This window comes from Oncorhynchus keta, chromosome 15 (assembly GCF_023373465.1).
Source record: "Oncorhynchus keta strain PuntledgeMale-10-30-2019 chromosome 15, Oket_V2, whole genome shotgun sequence".
In the NCBI taxonomy this organism is placed as follows: domain Eukaryota; kingdom Metazoa; phylum Chordata; class Actinopteri; order Salmoniformes; family Salmonidae; genus Oncorhynchus; species Oncorhynchus keta.
In genome coordinates, this window is record NC_068435.1 from 9504981 (window position 1) to 9519999 (window position 15019).

General features: G+C 44.0%; 1 protein-coding gene across 1 annotated transcript in view; it reads left to right on the forward strand.

Annotated features, from left to right (window-relative positions):
• LOC118395166 (nuclear receptor-binding protein 2-like) overlaps positions 1–15019 on the forward strand; it is a 58124-nt gene that overhangs the window by 31478 nt on the left and 11627 nt on the right. The window contains exons 3-10 of the mRNA XM_052463220.1: positions 215–316; positions 634–723; positions 1201–1241; positions 2343–2437; positions 3743–3766; positions 4011–4094; positions 8828–8883; positions 12757–12852. Of these exons, the coding sequence (XP_052319180.1) occupies positions 215–316; positions 634–723; positions 1201–1241; positions 2343–2437; positions 3743–3766; positions 4011–4094; positions 8828–8883; positions 12757–12852 (588 nt within the window). The remainder of the gene's footprint in view (positions 1–214; positions 317–633; positions 724–1200; positions 1242–2342; positions 2438–3742; positions 3767–4010; positions 4095–8827; positions 8884–12756; positions 12853–15019) is intronic.

The following is a 15019-nucleotide window of genomic DNA, read 5'->3' on the forward strand; positions in this document are numbered from 1 at the left end:
GCCTAGTGGTTAGAGCATTGGACCAGTAATCGAAAGGTTGTGCGATCAAATCCCCGAGCTGACAAGAAGTTTGTCATTCTGGACAAGGCAGTTAACCCACTGTTCCAAGGCCATCATTGTAAATAAGAATGTGTTATTTAACTGACTCGCCGAGTTAAATAAAGATAGTAAAACATTTCAGAAGTGTGGGTCTTCATGGTTGTTTGTCTTGCAGGATCGAATGAGGGAGATGTTTGAGAGCCTGATGCATGTAGATCACCCCAACATTGTCAAGTTCCATAAGTACTGGCTGGACACCAGGGAGAGTCGGGCGAGGGTGAGGGACATGAGCACGCATGACCTTGGTCTCTGTCTCTCACACACACACACACACACACACACACACACACACACACACACACACACACAGGTAACCAGTACATACTGTACACAGGAACAAACTGTCAGCATCTGGGAGAAGCAATTACCCTCCTTTAAAAAAAAAATTTCCATTCAAAACGGCTTGTGAATTTCAATGACTATAGTATATGGATATATAATTTTACACCTTTTCGGATAAACAAGTTTTTCCAAGAACACTGATGCCCCTCCCCCTTCCATTCATTATATCTCCATGTCTATCTCCGAACTCAGGTGATCTTCATCACAGAGTACATGTCATCAGGCAGTCTCAAGCAGTTCTTAAAGAAAACAAAGAAAAACCACAAGACCATGAATGTCAAGGTGAGTCCTTTCCATAGAGAATGATAGAGGCCTCTAATGACCAAAAGGCTGAGGGCTTCCACCATTTTAAAGTAGTCAAGTGGGTGGGTAATTCCTATGGGTAGCCTGAATGGCGTTAACCATGCTGTCAGATCTATCATCTCTATGGTCCATTCCCACTCGTCTTCCTCCTCCCTCACCAAACCTCAACTGGGAATAGCGCTGTCTAGTGTTTGGCTTTAAAACTACCACAACATATAGGATTTAGAACGTTTCTCGTAGTCACTTATCCTGTATTTGTCTCTGGATGCATTCCAGACCACCCGCAAAGCAGTCGCGCTGCATATACTAACCGATTCAAATGCTCTGCAGCAGGGCATCAGATTGCACCAGTAGGTTAAACGCTTATCCAGACGGTGAGATTTTGTAGACGGCCACTGTATCTATTTAAGTCATTCAGTAAAACTGTTTCTCTGCTTGCCTCTGGTCGGTTTTTAGGCATGGAAGCGATGGTGCACTCAGATTCTGTCAGCTCTGAGGTAAGAAACCCGGCACCATTCAACCTGTCACTCAAAACTCACCCAAATTATGTCGCCCCCCACACTGGGCAAATGTGTAACACAAAATCGGTCCCTTTTTTGGTTGATTTTCAACAAATGTGAAATTTGTTTGAAATAAACCAACTCTTGAAATCTTGTAGTCAAATTGTGGTTCAAATCTAGTTAAAATGACGTTGACTTTTAATTTTTTTTTTTTTTACCAGAAGTTCAACTACAATTCAGATGACTATTTATTCAGTGATATATCTAAAGGATAGTGGTGGGAAAAGTACCCATTTGTCATGCTTGAGTAAAAGTAAAGACACCTTAATAGAAAATGACTCAAAAGTGAAAGTCACCCAGTAAAATCCTTCTTAAGTAAAAAAAAATATATATATATATTTGGTTTTAAATATACTTAAGTGTAAATCATTTCAAATTCCTTATTAAGCAAACCAGATGGCACAATTTTCTTGTTTTTTTAAAAATGTACTGTTAGCCAGGGGCACACTCCAACACTCATACATAATTTTCAAACAAAACATTTATTTAGCGAGTCCACCAGATCAGATGCAGTAGGGACGACCAGGGATTTTCTCTTTAAGTGAGTAAATTAGACCATTTTCCTGTCCAGCTAAGCATTCAAAGGGAAATTGTATGGAGTAAAAAAGTACATTATTTTCCTCAGGAATGTAGTGAAGTAAAAGTAGTCAAAAATATCAAAAGTACAGATAGATACCTGAAACTACTTAAGTAAAAATACTTTAAAGTACTTAAGTACTTTACACCACATGGTAACAAGAGGAAAAAAGAAGATGGCGGCTCCACAAAGCAGAATCCCAGCAGGTTTAGGGGAGAATCTGACTGCCATGTTTCTTAAATTGTATTATATTTAACTACCATAAATGAGCAACTTTAACATCAAGCTGAACGATGTGAAACTGCTTCTCCTGTAGAAGATTTATGAAGTAGATTATACACAGCACATGACAAGACATAATATATTTGATTTTTGACATTTGATTTTAACACAGGACAGAAATCACACGCATGCAAAAAGGTTAGTTTTTTAAAAATATGAATGCGAATTTATATCCTTAGTTATCTGCATTCCTGCCACCCGCCCATAGTCCATGGTAACTTGACGTGTGACACCATCTTTATCCAGCACAACGGACTCATCAAGATCGGCTCGGGTATGTGGTCTACAGGGCAAGGAGGGGGGGGGAAGAGTACCAGTACTCCACCGTTTTCCCTGACGCTAGTTGGATTTAAATCATAGGAAATGCTATGCTTTTAAAACCATCAGAGGTAGTGCACAAGTGGACATTTGCAGGGAAAAGATTGGAGAATTACAACGATTGGAGAATTATAATAAGAGACTGCTGTTACCGATGTACCCCTCTAACAGACCTACAGTGATATCACATTCTATTAAGTTGAATGGGGATTACAGTACCAGTCAAAAGTTTGGATATCAACCCATTCAAGGGTTTTTCTTTTCTTTTTATTATTTTCTACATTGTAGAATAATGGTGAAGACATCAAAACTATAAAATAACACATATGGAATCATGTAGTATCCCCCCAAAAATGTCAACAAATCTAAATATATTTTCGATTCTTCAAAGTAGCCACCCTTTGGCTCATCAGACCAAAGGACAGATTTCCACCAGTCTGTCCATTGCTCCTGTTTCTTGGCCCAAACAAGTCTCCTCTTATTGGTGTCCTTTTGGTAGTAGTTTCTTTGCAGCAGTTCGACCAGTCTCCTCTAAACAGTTGATGGTGAAACGTGTCTTGAACTCTGAAGCATTTATTTGGTATTTGGGCTGCAATTTCTGAAGCTGGCAACTAATGAACTTATCCTCTGTAGCAGAGGTAACTCTGGGTCTTCCTTTCCTGTGGTCAGTCCTCATGAGAGCCTACTTAAACAGGGTGCTTGTCAATTTTTGCGACTGCACTTGAAGAAACTTTCAAAGTTCTGAAGTAAAGTATTGATGGACTGTCGTTTCTCTCTGCTTATTTGAGCTGTTCTTGCCATAATATGGACTTGGTGTTTTACCAAATTGGGCTGTCTTCTATATACCACCCCATACCTTGTCACAACACAACTGATTGGCTCAAATACATTAAGAAGGAAAGATATTCCACAAACTAAGTAATTGAAATGCATTCCAGGTGACTACCTCATGAAGCTGGTTGAGAGAATACCAAGCGTGTGCAAAGCTGTCATCAAGGCAAAGGGTGGCTACTTTGAAGAATCTTATAAAAATATAATTTGACTTGTTTAACACTTTATTTTTTTCTTCTTTTTTTTTTGGTTACTAGATTATTTGTCTTCGCTATTATTCTACGTTGTAAAACCCTTGAATGAGTAGGTGTGTCCAAACTTTTGACTGGTACTGTATATAATTGAATAAATACCTAACTTTTCCTCAGTTTTTCCTCTTGGGCCATGATCATTTGTTTGAATTCTCAGTGTCTTTCTGTTTTGTTTACAGTGTGGCATAGGCTGTTTGTCAATGGTAAGAATCCTATTTGTCACTGTTGTTTTTTTCCCCCTTCTAGTGTACAATCCACTACTAATTTAGGAACTAAGTTCTGTTGTGGTTTATGTTCTCAAGACTGCCATTCACTTGGTCAAAAAAAAACTCTGTTTTTTTAGATAACCTGTTGAAGAGTAATTGCGAATATAATCTGTTTTCGAGAGTGTGAACGAGATGGAGACTTTTATTTTTTTTTACTCTGGTCTGTTTGTCCCTTTCCTAGTTTTCCCAGAGGCGATCTACGGAAATGTGCAGCATCATCGGGATGATGAAACGAACCAGCACTATTTTGCTCCTGAATACGGCTGTAAGTGTCTATCTCCCATCTTTCTTACTCTCCCTTTAACTCCATCTACTCCTCATGCATTTGATGTAGCTCTTATTTTGGCTCGTGTGCATGAACAATACTCCACCACCTATTCTGCCTTTCTCTTATGATAATTTAGTTAACTTTAATAGCAAATTAAGGGCAACCATTGATGCCATAGCTCCAGTAAAGTAGAAATTGGCCACATCCAAAAGCAGAGCCCCTTGGAGTGAGAAATAATAAATGAAAGAGAAATTTCAGAAAGGCAGAGCGGAAGTGGAGAGAGTCAGTTGCAGGTCATTTGTGATATTCTGAGAGAGCAACTTGACATATATAACAAGGCAATTATGAATGCCAGACGGGCTAATTTTTCTAACATGATCACTATTAATCAGAGTAATTAGTGATTGCTCTTCTCCATCATTGATGGCCTGGTATATCCTACCCCTGCAAACCTATGTGACCTTTCCTCCACATCTAAATGTGAGTTTGCAGCATATTTCAGAGAGAAGATACCCAGCCTAATGTTGGTTATCAGTAAAGCAAGACCTGATGAGAAGGCACTTTGGATTTATTTCCCCTGGTTGACACAGACATGCTCAGGAAAGTGATATCACAACTTAAGCCTTCTCGATCCTATCCTCAACACCTTCAAAACAGTTTTTAATAGTGTGTCTGAAGAAATGCAAGCTATTGTTAACCACTCCCTGTTCATAGCAGTTTTTAGTGCAGTGGGGAGAGTGCCTATGTTAAAAACCGTTCTGAAGAAAAGTAATCTGTACTGAACCAAAGTATTAGCCCAAAATTCAACAATTTCAACGATTTTACTGAGTTACAGTTCATATAAGGAAATCGGTCAATTGAAATAAATTCATTAGGCCCTAATCTATGGATTTCACATGGGGCATAGCCATGGGTGGGCCTGGGAGAGCATAGGCCCACCCACTTGGGAGCCAGAACCAGCCAATCCGAATGAGTTTTTCCCCACAAAAGGGCTTTATTACTGATGGATATACTCCTCAGTTTCATCAGCTGTCTGGGTGACTGGTCTCAGTTGATCTCACAGGCATCGGAACGCAGAGCTTTCAAAACATGAGTCACTTCCGGATTGGATTTTTCTCAGGCTTTCGCCTGCAATATCAGTTCTGTTATACTCACAGACGATATTTTTACAGTTTTGGAAACTTTAGAGTGTTTTCTATCCTAAGCGGTCAATTATATGTATATTCTAGCATCTGGTCCTGACAAAATAGCCCGTTTACTCTGGGAACGTTATTTTTCCAAAAATGAAAATACTGCCCCCTAGTTACAAGAAGTTAAGAAGCCGGATGTGAAGGTCCCAGGCTAGTGTCGTTACACGTAGTCTGCGATTGTAAGTCCTGCCAAACTGCCAAATTCTCTAAAACAACATTGGAGGAGGCTTATGGTAGAGAAATTAACATTATCTGGCCATAACTCTGGTGGACATTCCTGCAGTCAACATGCTAATTGATTGCTCCCTCAACTTGCGACATCTGTGGTGTTGTGAGGTCCTTTTATTTTCCCCAGCACAAGGTTCACCTGTGTAACAATCATGCTGTTTAATCAGCTTCTTGAAATGCCACACCTGTTAGGTGTATGGATTATCTTGACAAAGGAGAAATGCCACTAACAGGGATGGAAATTAATGTGCACAATTTGAGAAATAAGCTTTTTGAGTGCAAGGAACATTTCTGGGATCTTTTATTTCAGCTCATGAAACATGGGACCAACACTTAATTTTTATTTATTTAACTTTTATTTAACTAAGGCAAGTCAGTTAAGAAAACATCTTATTTACTTTGGCGGCCTACACCGGCCAAACCCGGACAACACTGGGCCAAATGTGCGCCGCTCCTATGTGGCTCCCAAACACGGCCGGTTGTGATACAGCCTGGATAAAAACTTGCATGTTGCGTTTTTTAAATTTTTGTTCAGTATAGATTCTAACGCTCTTAGCCATTTTCAGCCAATCTCCAACCTTCCATTATTAAGCAAACATCTGGAGAATTTGGTGTTCAAACAGCAGTGTCAACTTAAAAAAAAAAAAGTTTACAATTCCCATCTGGTTTTAATGCCCACCACAGCACAGAGACCGCCTTAGTTAAAGTGGTCAATTATCTTTTAGAGCCATCAGACGCCAAACAGCTCTCTGTCCTTGTACTCTTAGCTTTAAGTGCTGCATTCGACCATGATGTCCTTCTGGGCAGACGTGTGTTGGCCTCTCCAGTCTGTTTTTTTTGTCACCCTTTTTAATTTTAATTTTACCTTTATTTAACCAGGCAAGTCAGTTAAGAACACATTCTTATTTTCAATGACGGCCTGGGAACAGGCAGTTAACTGCCTGTTCAGGGGCAGAACGACAGATTTGTACCTTGTCAGCTCGGGGGTTTGAACTCGCAACCTTCCAGTCCAACGCTCTAACCACTAGGCTACGCTGCCGCCCTTGGTGAACAACACTCAGAGAAAATACATTCCACAAGGTTCTATTTCCGGTACTGAGTCCGGTGCTGTTCAGTTAATATATGTTAACCCTTGGCAGCGTTATCAGAAAGCACAGCATTGATTTTCACTGCTATGCATATGTAACACAACTTTACATTTCTGTGTCACCAGAGGATTTTAGCTCCATGGATAAATTATTAGGCTGTATTGGTGATTGTAAATAATTGGGTGGCTCACAACTTCCTCCAGCTAAATTAAGACAAGACCGAGGTACTTATTGTTGGAGCCAAAGCACAGAGGGAGAATCTAGCCACACATTATAATTCACGGGCAAGAAAGATAAAAATCCAGGTAAAAAACCTAAGTGGTATTTTACATTCTGAGCTAAATTTCGAATCACAATTTAGGATTTTTGACAGCTTTTTACCACCTGAGGAACATTGCCAATGTGCATCTGTTTCTCTCAGGCTGATAGACTCATCCATGCTTTTATTACAAGCAGGCTTGACTACTACTGTAATGCTCTCCTGTCTGGTCTACCCAAGAATGCCATTGGTCAGCCTCAAAACATACAGAATGTTGCAGCGTAGGTACTGACCAAGACCAGACAGAGAGCACACATTACACTGGTTTTAAGGTCTCTGCACTGACTGCCTGTGAGTTTAGAATACATTTTAAGATTCTTATATTGGATTTTAAATCAATCCACCATTGTGCACCCCAGCACATGTCAGACATGCTTTTAAGTTATGTTCCCACTAGGTCCCTCCGGTCCTCTGTCAATGGCCTTTGAACTATCCAAAAGCCTGGGACCAAAAGGCATGGAGAGGCAGCCTTTAGTTACTATGCCCCCAGCCCTCTGCCAGAGAACCTGAGGGGACCAAGAGGCATGGAGAGGCAGCCTTTAGTTACTATGCCCCCAGCCCTCTGCCAGAGAACCTGAGGGGACCAAGAGGCATGGAGAGGCAGCCTTTAGTTACTATGCCCCCAGCCCTCTGCCAGAGAACCTGAGGGGACCAAGAGGCATGGAGAGGCAGCCTTTAGTTACTATGCCCCCAGCCCTCTGCCAGAGAACCTGAGGGGACCAAGAGGCATGGAGAGGCAGCCTTTAGTTACTATGCCCCCAGCCCTCTGCCAGAGAACCTGAGGGGACCAAGAGGCATGGAGAGGCAGCCTTTAGTTACTATGCCCCCAGCCCTCTGCCAGAGAACCTGAGGGGACCAAGAGGCATGGAGAGGCAGCCTTTAGTTACTATGCCCCCAGCCCTCTACCAGAGAACCTGAGGGGACCAAGAGGCATGGAGAGGCAGCCTTTAGTTACTATGCCCCCAGCCCTCTGCCAGAGAACCTGAGGGGACCAAGAGGCATGGAGAGGCAGCCTTTAGTTACTATGCCCCCAGCCCTCTGCCAGAGAACCTGAGGGGACCAAGAGGCATGGAGAGGCAGCCTTTAGTTACTATGCCCCCAGCCCTCTGCCAGAGAACCTGAGGGGACCAAGAGGCATGGAGAGGCAGCCTTTAGTTACTATGCCCCCAGCCCTCTACCAGAGAACCTGAGGGGACCAAGAGGCATGGAGAGGCAGCCTTTAGTTACTATGCCCCCAGCCCTCTGCCAGAGAACCTGAGGGGACCAAGAGGCATGGAGAGGCAGCCTTTAGTTACTATGCCCCCAGCCCTCTACCAGAGAACCTGAGGGGACCAAGAGGCATGGAGAGGCAGCCTTTAGTTACTATGCCCCCAGCCCTCTGCCAGAGAACCTGAGGGGACCAAGAGGCATGGAGAGGCAGCCTTTAGTTACTATGCCCCCAGCCTTCTGCCAGAGAATCTGAGGGGACCAAGAGGCATGGAGAGGCAGCCTTTAGTTACTATGCCCCCAGCCTTCTGTCAGAGAATCTGAGGGGGTCTGAAACTGTGGACATATTTAAAAGAGATCTTAAAACACACCTCTTTAGCTTTGCTTTTCCTTTGGGTACTTTTTAGTCGCTTGTGTAGTAAATATTTCCGTTTATTTTTTCCTGTGAAGGGCATCGCGTTGGATTCCATGTCTGAAACGTGCTATATAAAAATATAGCTTGATTTGATATGTCATATTTTATATGCTTTTTTTGTAAATAGTTTTTGTGTGTAGTGTATATTGAGCTGTCTTCAAATGTGTGTAATTCAGACAAAGGGGTCTCTAAATAACCTTTTCTCTTTCCTTCTCCCCTTGTCTCTGTCTCACACGCTCTGTGTCTGTCTCTCTGTGTCTCTCTCCTACACTATTCTGCTTCAGTGGCTGAGGATGTTTGCTCTATTGACATCTTCGCCTTTGGCATATGTACCCTGGAGGTAAGACAAAACAACCCGGGGTGAAGTCCCCCCGGGTACAAATTCAGGATCAGCGTCTAGGGTGAACTTCACTCTACGCCGACACTAAACACTTTCTCTTGCAGTGTTCCAATAATAAACAACCAAATACCCTTTAGATACACTACATGACCAAAAGTATGTGGACACCTGCTAGTCATCAAACATCTCATTCTAAAATCGCGGGCATTTATGGAGTTGGTTCTTGCTTTTGTTGCTATAACCTTCTTCTGGGAAGGCTTTCCACTAGATGTTGGAACATTGCTGCGGGGACTTGCTTCCATTCAGCCACAAGATAATTGGTGTTGTTGGGCGATTTAGGCCTCGCTCGCATTCGGCGTTCCAATTCAACCCAAAGGTGTTCAATGGGGTTGAGGTCAGGGCTCTGCAGGCCAGTCAAGTTATCCCACACCAATCTTGACAAACTACTTTAAAAAAACGTTTTTGTTTTTAAATTCAGCCCAATTTCATGCAACGGTCTTGTCTCACCGTTGCAACCCCCCCCAATGGGCTCGAGAGGTGAAGATTGATTCATGCTTCCTGAGAAAGAGGCCGCGCCCTGAGAAAGATGCCGCGCCCTGGGAAAGATGGCGCGCCCTGAGAAAGATGCCGCGCCCTGAGAAAGATGCCGCGCCCTGAGAAAGATGCCGCGCCCTGGGAAAGATGCCGCGCCCTGAGAAAGATGCCGCGCCCTGGGAAAGATGCCGCGCCCTGGGAAAGATGCCGCGCCCTGGGAAAGATGCCGCGCCCTGGGAAAGATGCCGCGCCCTGGGAAAGATGCCGCGCCCTGGGAAAGATGCCGCGCCCTGGGAAAGATGCCGCGCCCTGGGAAAGATGCCGCGCCCTGAGAAAGAGGCCGCGCCCTGAGAAAGATGCCGCGCCCTGAGAAAGATGCCGCGCCCTGGGAAAGATGCCGCGCCCTGGAAAAGAGGCCGCGCCCTGAGAAAGATGTCGCGCCCTGAGAAAGAGGCCGCGCCCTGGGAAAGATGTCGCGCCCTGAGAAAGATGCCGCGCCCTGAGAAAGATGCCGCGCCCTGAGAAAGATGCCGCGCCCTGAGAAAGATGCCGCGCCCTGGGAAAGATGCCGCGCCCTGGAAAAGAGGCCGCGCCCTGAGAAAGATGCCGCGCCCTGGGAAAGATGCCGCGCCCTGAGAAAGATGCCGCGCCCTGAGAAAGATGCCGCGCCCTGAGAAAGATGCCGCGCCCTGGGAAAGAGGCCGCGCCCTGAGAAAGATGCCGCGCCCTGAGAAAGATGCCGCGCCCTGAGAAAGAGGCCGCGCCCTGAGAAAGATGTCGCGCCCTGAGAAAGATGCCACGCCCTGGGAAAGATGCCGCGCCCTGGGCCGCGCCCTGAGAAAGAGGCCGCGCCCTGAGAAAGATGCCGCGCTTCTTACCACAGCCGATTAGAAATTGTAATGTATTTTTGTAGCCGTCTATTTACCACCACAAACTGACGCTGGCAGTAAGACCTCACTCAAGCAGCTGTATAAGGCAGTAAGCAAACAGAAAAATGCTCATCCAGAAGTGGTGCTCCTAGTGGCCAGGGATTTTAATGCAGGCAAACTTAAATCTGTTTTACCTCATTGCTACCAGCATGTCACATGTGCAACCAGAGGGGAAAAAAAACTCTAGACCACCTTTTACTCCACACACAGACACCAACAAAGCTCTCCCTCGCCCTCCATTTGGAAAATCTGAACCATAATTATATCCTCCTGATTCAGGCATACGAGCAAAAACTAAAGCAGGAAGTACCAGTGATTCGCTCAATACGGAAGTGGTCAGATGATGCGGATGCTATACTACAGGACTGTTTTGCTAGCACAGACTGGAATATGTTCTGCGATCCATCCAATGGTATTGAGGAGTATCCCACCTCAGTCACTGGCTTCAATAAGTGTATCGACGACGTCGTCCCCTCAGTGACCATACATACATATCCCAACCAGAAGCCATGGATTACACGCAACAACCACACTGAGCTAAAGGCTAGAGCTACTGCTTTCAAGGATTGGGATACTAATCAGGACGCTATGAGGACGCTACGCTAGAAGTCCCACTATGCCCTCCGACGAACTATCAAACAGGCAAAGCGTCAATAGAGGACTAAGATTGGATCCTACTATACCGGCTCTGATGCTCATCGACGGGGCAGGGCTTGCAAACGATTACGGACTACAAAGCGAAACCCAGCTGCGAGCTGCCAGTGATGCGAGCCTACCAGATGGACTAAATGCCTTTTTTTATGCTTGCTTCGAGGCAAACAACACTGAAACATGCATGACAGCACCAGCTGTTCCAGACAACTGTGTGATCACGCTCTCTGTAGCTGATGTAAGACCTTTAAACAGGTCAACATTCAGACGGATTACCAGGACGTGTTTTCAGAGCATGGGTGGATCAACTGGCACGTGTCTTCACTGACATTTTCAACCTCTCCCTGACTGAGTCTGTAATACCTATGTTTCAAGCAGACCACCGTAGTCCCAGTGTCCAAGAAAGCGAAGGTATCCTGCCTAAATGGCTAACGTTCTGTAGCACTCACATCTGTAGCCATGAAGTGCTTTGAATGGCTCATGTTAACACCATCATCCCAGAAATCCTAGACCCACTGCAATTCGCATACCGCCCCAACAGATCCACAGATGATGCAATCTCAATTGCACTTCACACTGCCCTTTCCCATCTGGATAAAAGGAACACCTATGTGAGAATGCTTTTCAATGGCTACATCTCAGCGTTCAACACCATAGTGCCCACAAAGCTAATCATTAAGCTCAGGACACTGGGACTAAACGCCTCCCTCTGCAACTGGATCCGGGACTTCCTGACTGGCCGCCCCCCAGGTGGTAAAAGTAGGCAACAGCACATATGCAATGCTGATCCTCAACATGGGGGCCCCTCAGGGGTGCGTCCTGAGTCCCCTCCTGTACTCCCTGTTCACCCACAACTGTGTGGCCACGCACGACTCCAACGCCATCAAGTTTGCCTGCGACATAACAGTGGCTAGTGTCGCCAGCAATGACAATGTTGAGACAGCCTATAGCGAGGAGGTCAGATAGCTGGCAGTGTGGTGTCAGGACAACAAGCTCCTATGGCGGTGCCACGTTGAAATTCACTGAGCTCTTCCGCATGGCCATTCTACTGCCAATGTTTAACCATGGAGATTGCATGGCTGTGCTCGATTTTATACACCTGTCAGCTACGGTTGTGGCTGAAGTACCTGAATCCACAAATTTGAGGTGTGTGTGTGTGTGTGTGTGTGTGTGTGTGTGTGTGTGTGTGTGTGTGTGTGTGTGTGTGTGTGTGTGTGTGTGTGTGTCACAGATGTTAATTGAAACCCATATTTATGTTATGTTCAATAGACACTTATTTTTTATTTTTTTATTTCACCTTTATTTAACCAGGTTGGCTAGTTGAGAACAAGTTCTCATTTGCAACTGCGACCTGGCCAAGATAAAGCATAGCAGTGTGAACAGACAACACAGAGTTACACATGGAGTAAACAATTAACAAGTCAATAACACAGTAGGGGGAAAAAAGGTAGTCTATACACAAAACAGGAAAAAACAATCTGATGTTTCACCTGATCTCGTCTGATAAGCCATTCTCATTTTCCGACTAAAAATGTTTCCTTTTTTTTTTTTTGCCTACTGACGCATAATATTAATCACAAATGCAAAATAAGGGTCGTGTTCATTAGGTACCAAACGGAAGAAAACAGATTGAAAGAGGGAGGGACAATCTAGCCTTGGTCATGATAATAAGACCCGCCCATTTAGCTTTCTGTTTTACCGTTGTTGTCCTAATTAACACGACCCAGCACATTTTTGTTTTTGTCCTCCCCAACTTCAGATGGCAGTGTTGGAGATCCAGGCCAACGGGGACACTGTGGTATCCAAAGAGGCTATAACCAGCGCCGCCCAGTCTTTAGAGGACCCACTCATAAAGGCAAGTTGCACAGGAGTAGTGGGCATACCTGGCGTTTAGGCATTTCCCACAAGGGCAAAACCTGGTTGCTTTTCATATTAGTTATTATATGACTTCATATTTACATATGAATCATATTTACACAAGTGCCATGCTCTACCTACTGAGCCACATGGGGACCATATACTGGTTGTATACCAGTGGAGGCTGCTGAGGGGAGGTCGGCTCGTAATAAAGGCTGAAATGGAGTATAATTGCTGGAATGGAGTGAATATAATGGAATCAAACACATGAAAACAATGTGTTTGATTCCATTCCATTAACTCCATTCCGGCAGTTGTTATGAACTGCCCTCCCCTCAGAAGCCTCCACTGTTGAATACTGCCTGAATAAGAAGGGTTTTTTTGTTAATGGATTTTTCTGGTTGTTAAAAAGACATTGGTCCTTCTGTGGCTCAGTTGGTAGAGCATGGCGCTTGTAACGCCAGGGTAGTGGGTTCAATTCCCGGGACCACCCATATGTAGAATGTATGCACACATGACTGTAAGTCGCTTTGGATAAAAGCGTCAGCTAAATGGCATATATTATTATTATTATTATATTATTATTATATTATATACAACCGGTGTGACCAGATAAAAAAAAACAATAATGACGTCATCTCAACCAGAAAACATCATTAAGGTGCCATGTGCCAAATTTGACCTGCTGGGTTCGTGCTACATTAGCTGGTATATTCTCTTCCACCTTGCAACGCTCACTTATTTCAGCATTTGAAAGCGCACAACATAGCCTCGGTAAAAATGGTTTGCTTCCGCCAGGATGCCAGCATTATCTCAAAAGTAAATTTAAGAAGACACACTGCCGTAATGCAGTGGTGTGCAATGACTTTAACCCCTGGGTGTTCATTCTGGGAAAATTGGGACTAATAACCAATAATGATGGAATATTAGATTATCCTATTATACAACTCCTAGGGATTAATTGTACTGTAGTGGTAAATGTGTGAAGGAAAGTTGTCAGCTGCTACATTGAATCAAGCTGTCGGTGTGTCATCTTCGTCAGTCACTGAAAGCCACAGTTCTCTCTAATTCCCATGACACATTTCCTCCTTCCTACCAAGTGTTTGTAGTAAATCGGTGAAAGATGACAGGCCGTTTTTATATAAGCACATTGTAGGAAAGATGTCAGCAGCCGTAATGCTATATGTAACGTTACACGCCATCTTTATCTCAATCACCAGATGCTATGGCTCCTTCTAATTACCCAGTTCCTTCTAATTACCCAGTTCCTTCTAAATACCCAGTTCCTTCTATTTACCCAGTTCCTTCTAAATACCCAGCTCCTTCTATTTACCCAGTTCCTTCTAAATACCCAGTTCCTTCTAAATACCCAGTTCCTTCTAAATACCCAGTTCCTTCTAATTACCCAGTTCCTTCTAAATACCCAGTTCCTTCTAAATACCCAGTTCCTTCTAAATACCCAGTTCCTTCTAAATACCCAGTTCCTTCTAAATACCCAGTTCCTTCTAAATACCCAGTTCCTTCTAAATACCCAGTTCCTTCTAATTACCCAGCTCCTTCTAATTACCCAGCTCCTTCTAATTACCCAGTTCCTTCTCATTACCCAGTTCCTTCTAAATACCCAGTTCCTTCTCATTACCCAGTTCCTTCTAAATACCCAGTTCCTTCTAATTACCCAGTTCCTTCTAAATACCCAGTTCCTTCTCATTACCCAGCTCCTTCTAATTACCCAGTTCCTTCTAAATACCCAGTTCCTTCTAAATACCCAGTTCCTTCTAATGACCCAGTTCCTTCTAAATACCCAGTTCCTTCTAATTACCCAGTTCCTTCTAAATACCCAGTTCCTTCTAATTACCCAGTTCCTTCTAAATACCCAGTTCCTTCTAATTACCCAGTTCCTTCTAATTACCCAGTTCCTTCTAATTACCCAGTTCCTTCTAATTACCCAGTTCCTTCTAATTACCCAGTTCCTTCTAATTACCCAGTTCCTTCTCATTACCCAGCTCCTTCTAATTACCCAGTTCCTTCTCATTACCCAGTTCCTTCTAAATACCCAGTTCCTTCTCATTACCCAGTTCCTTCTAATTACCCAGCTCCTTCTAATTACCCAGTTCCTTCTAATTGCCCAGTTCCTTCTAATTACCCAGTTCCTTCTAATTACCCAG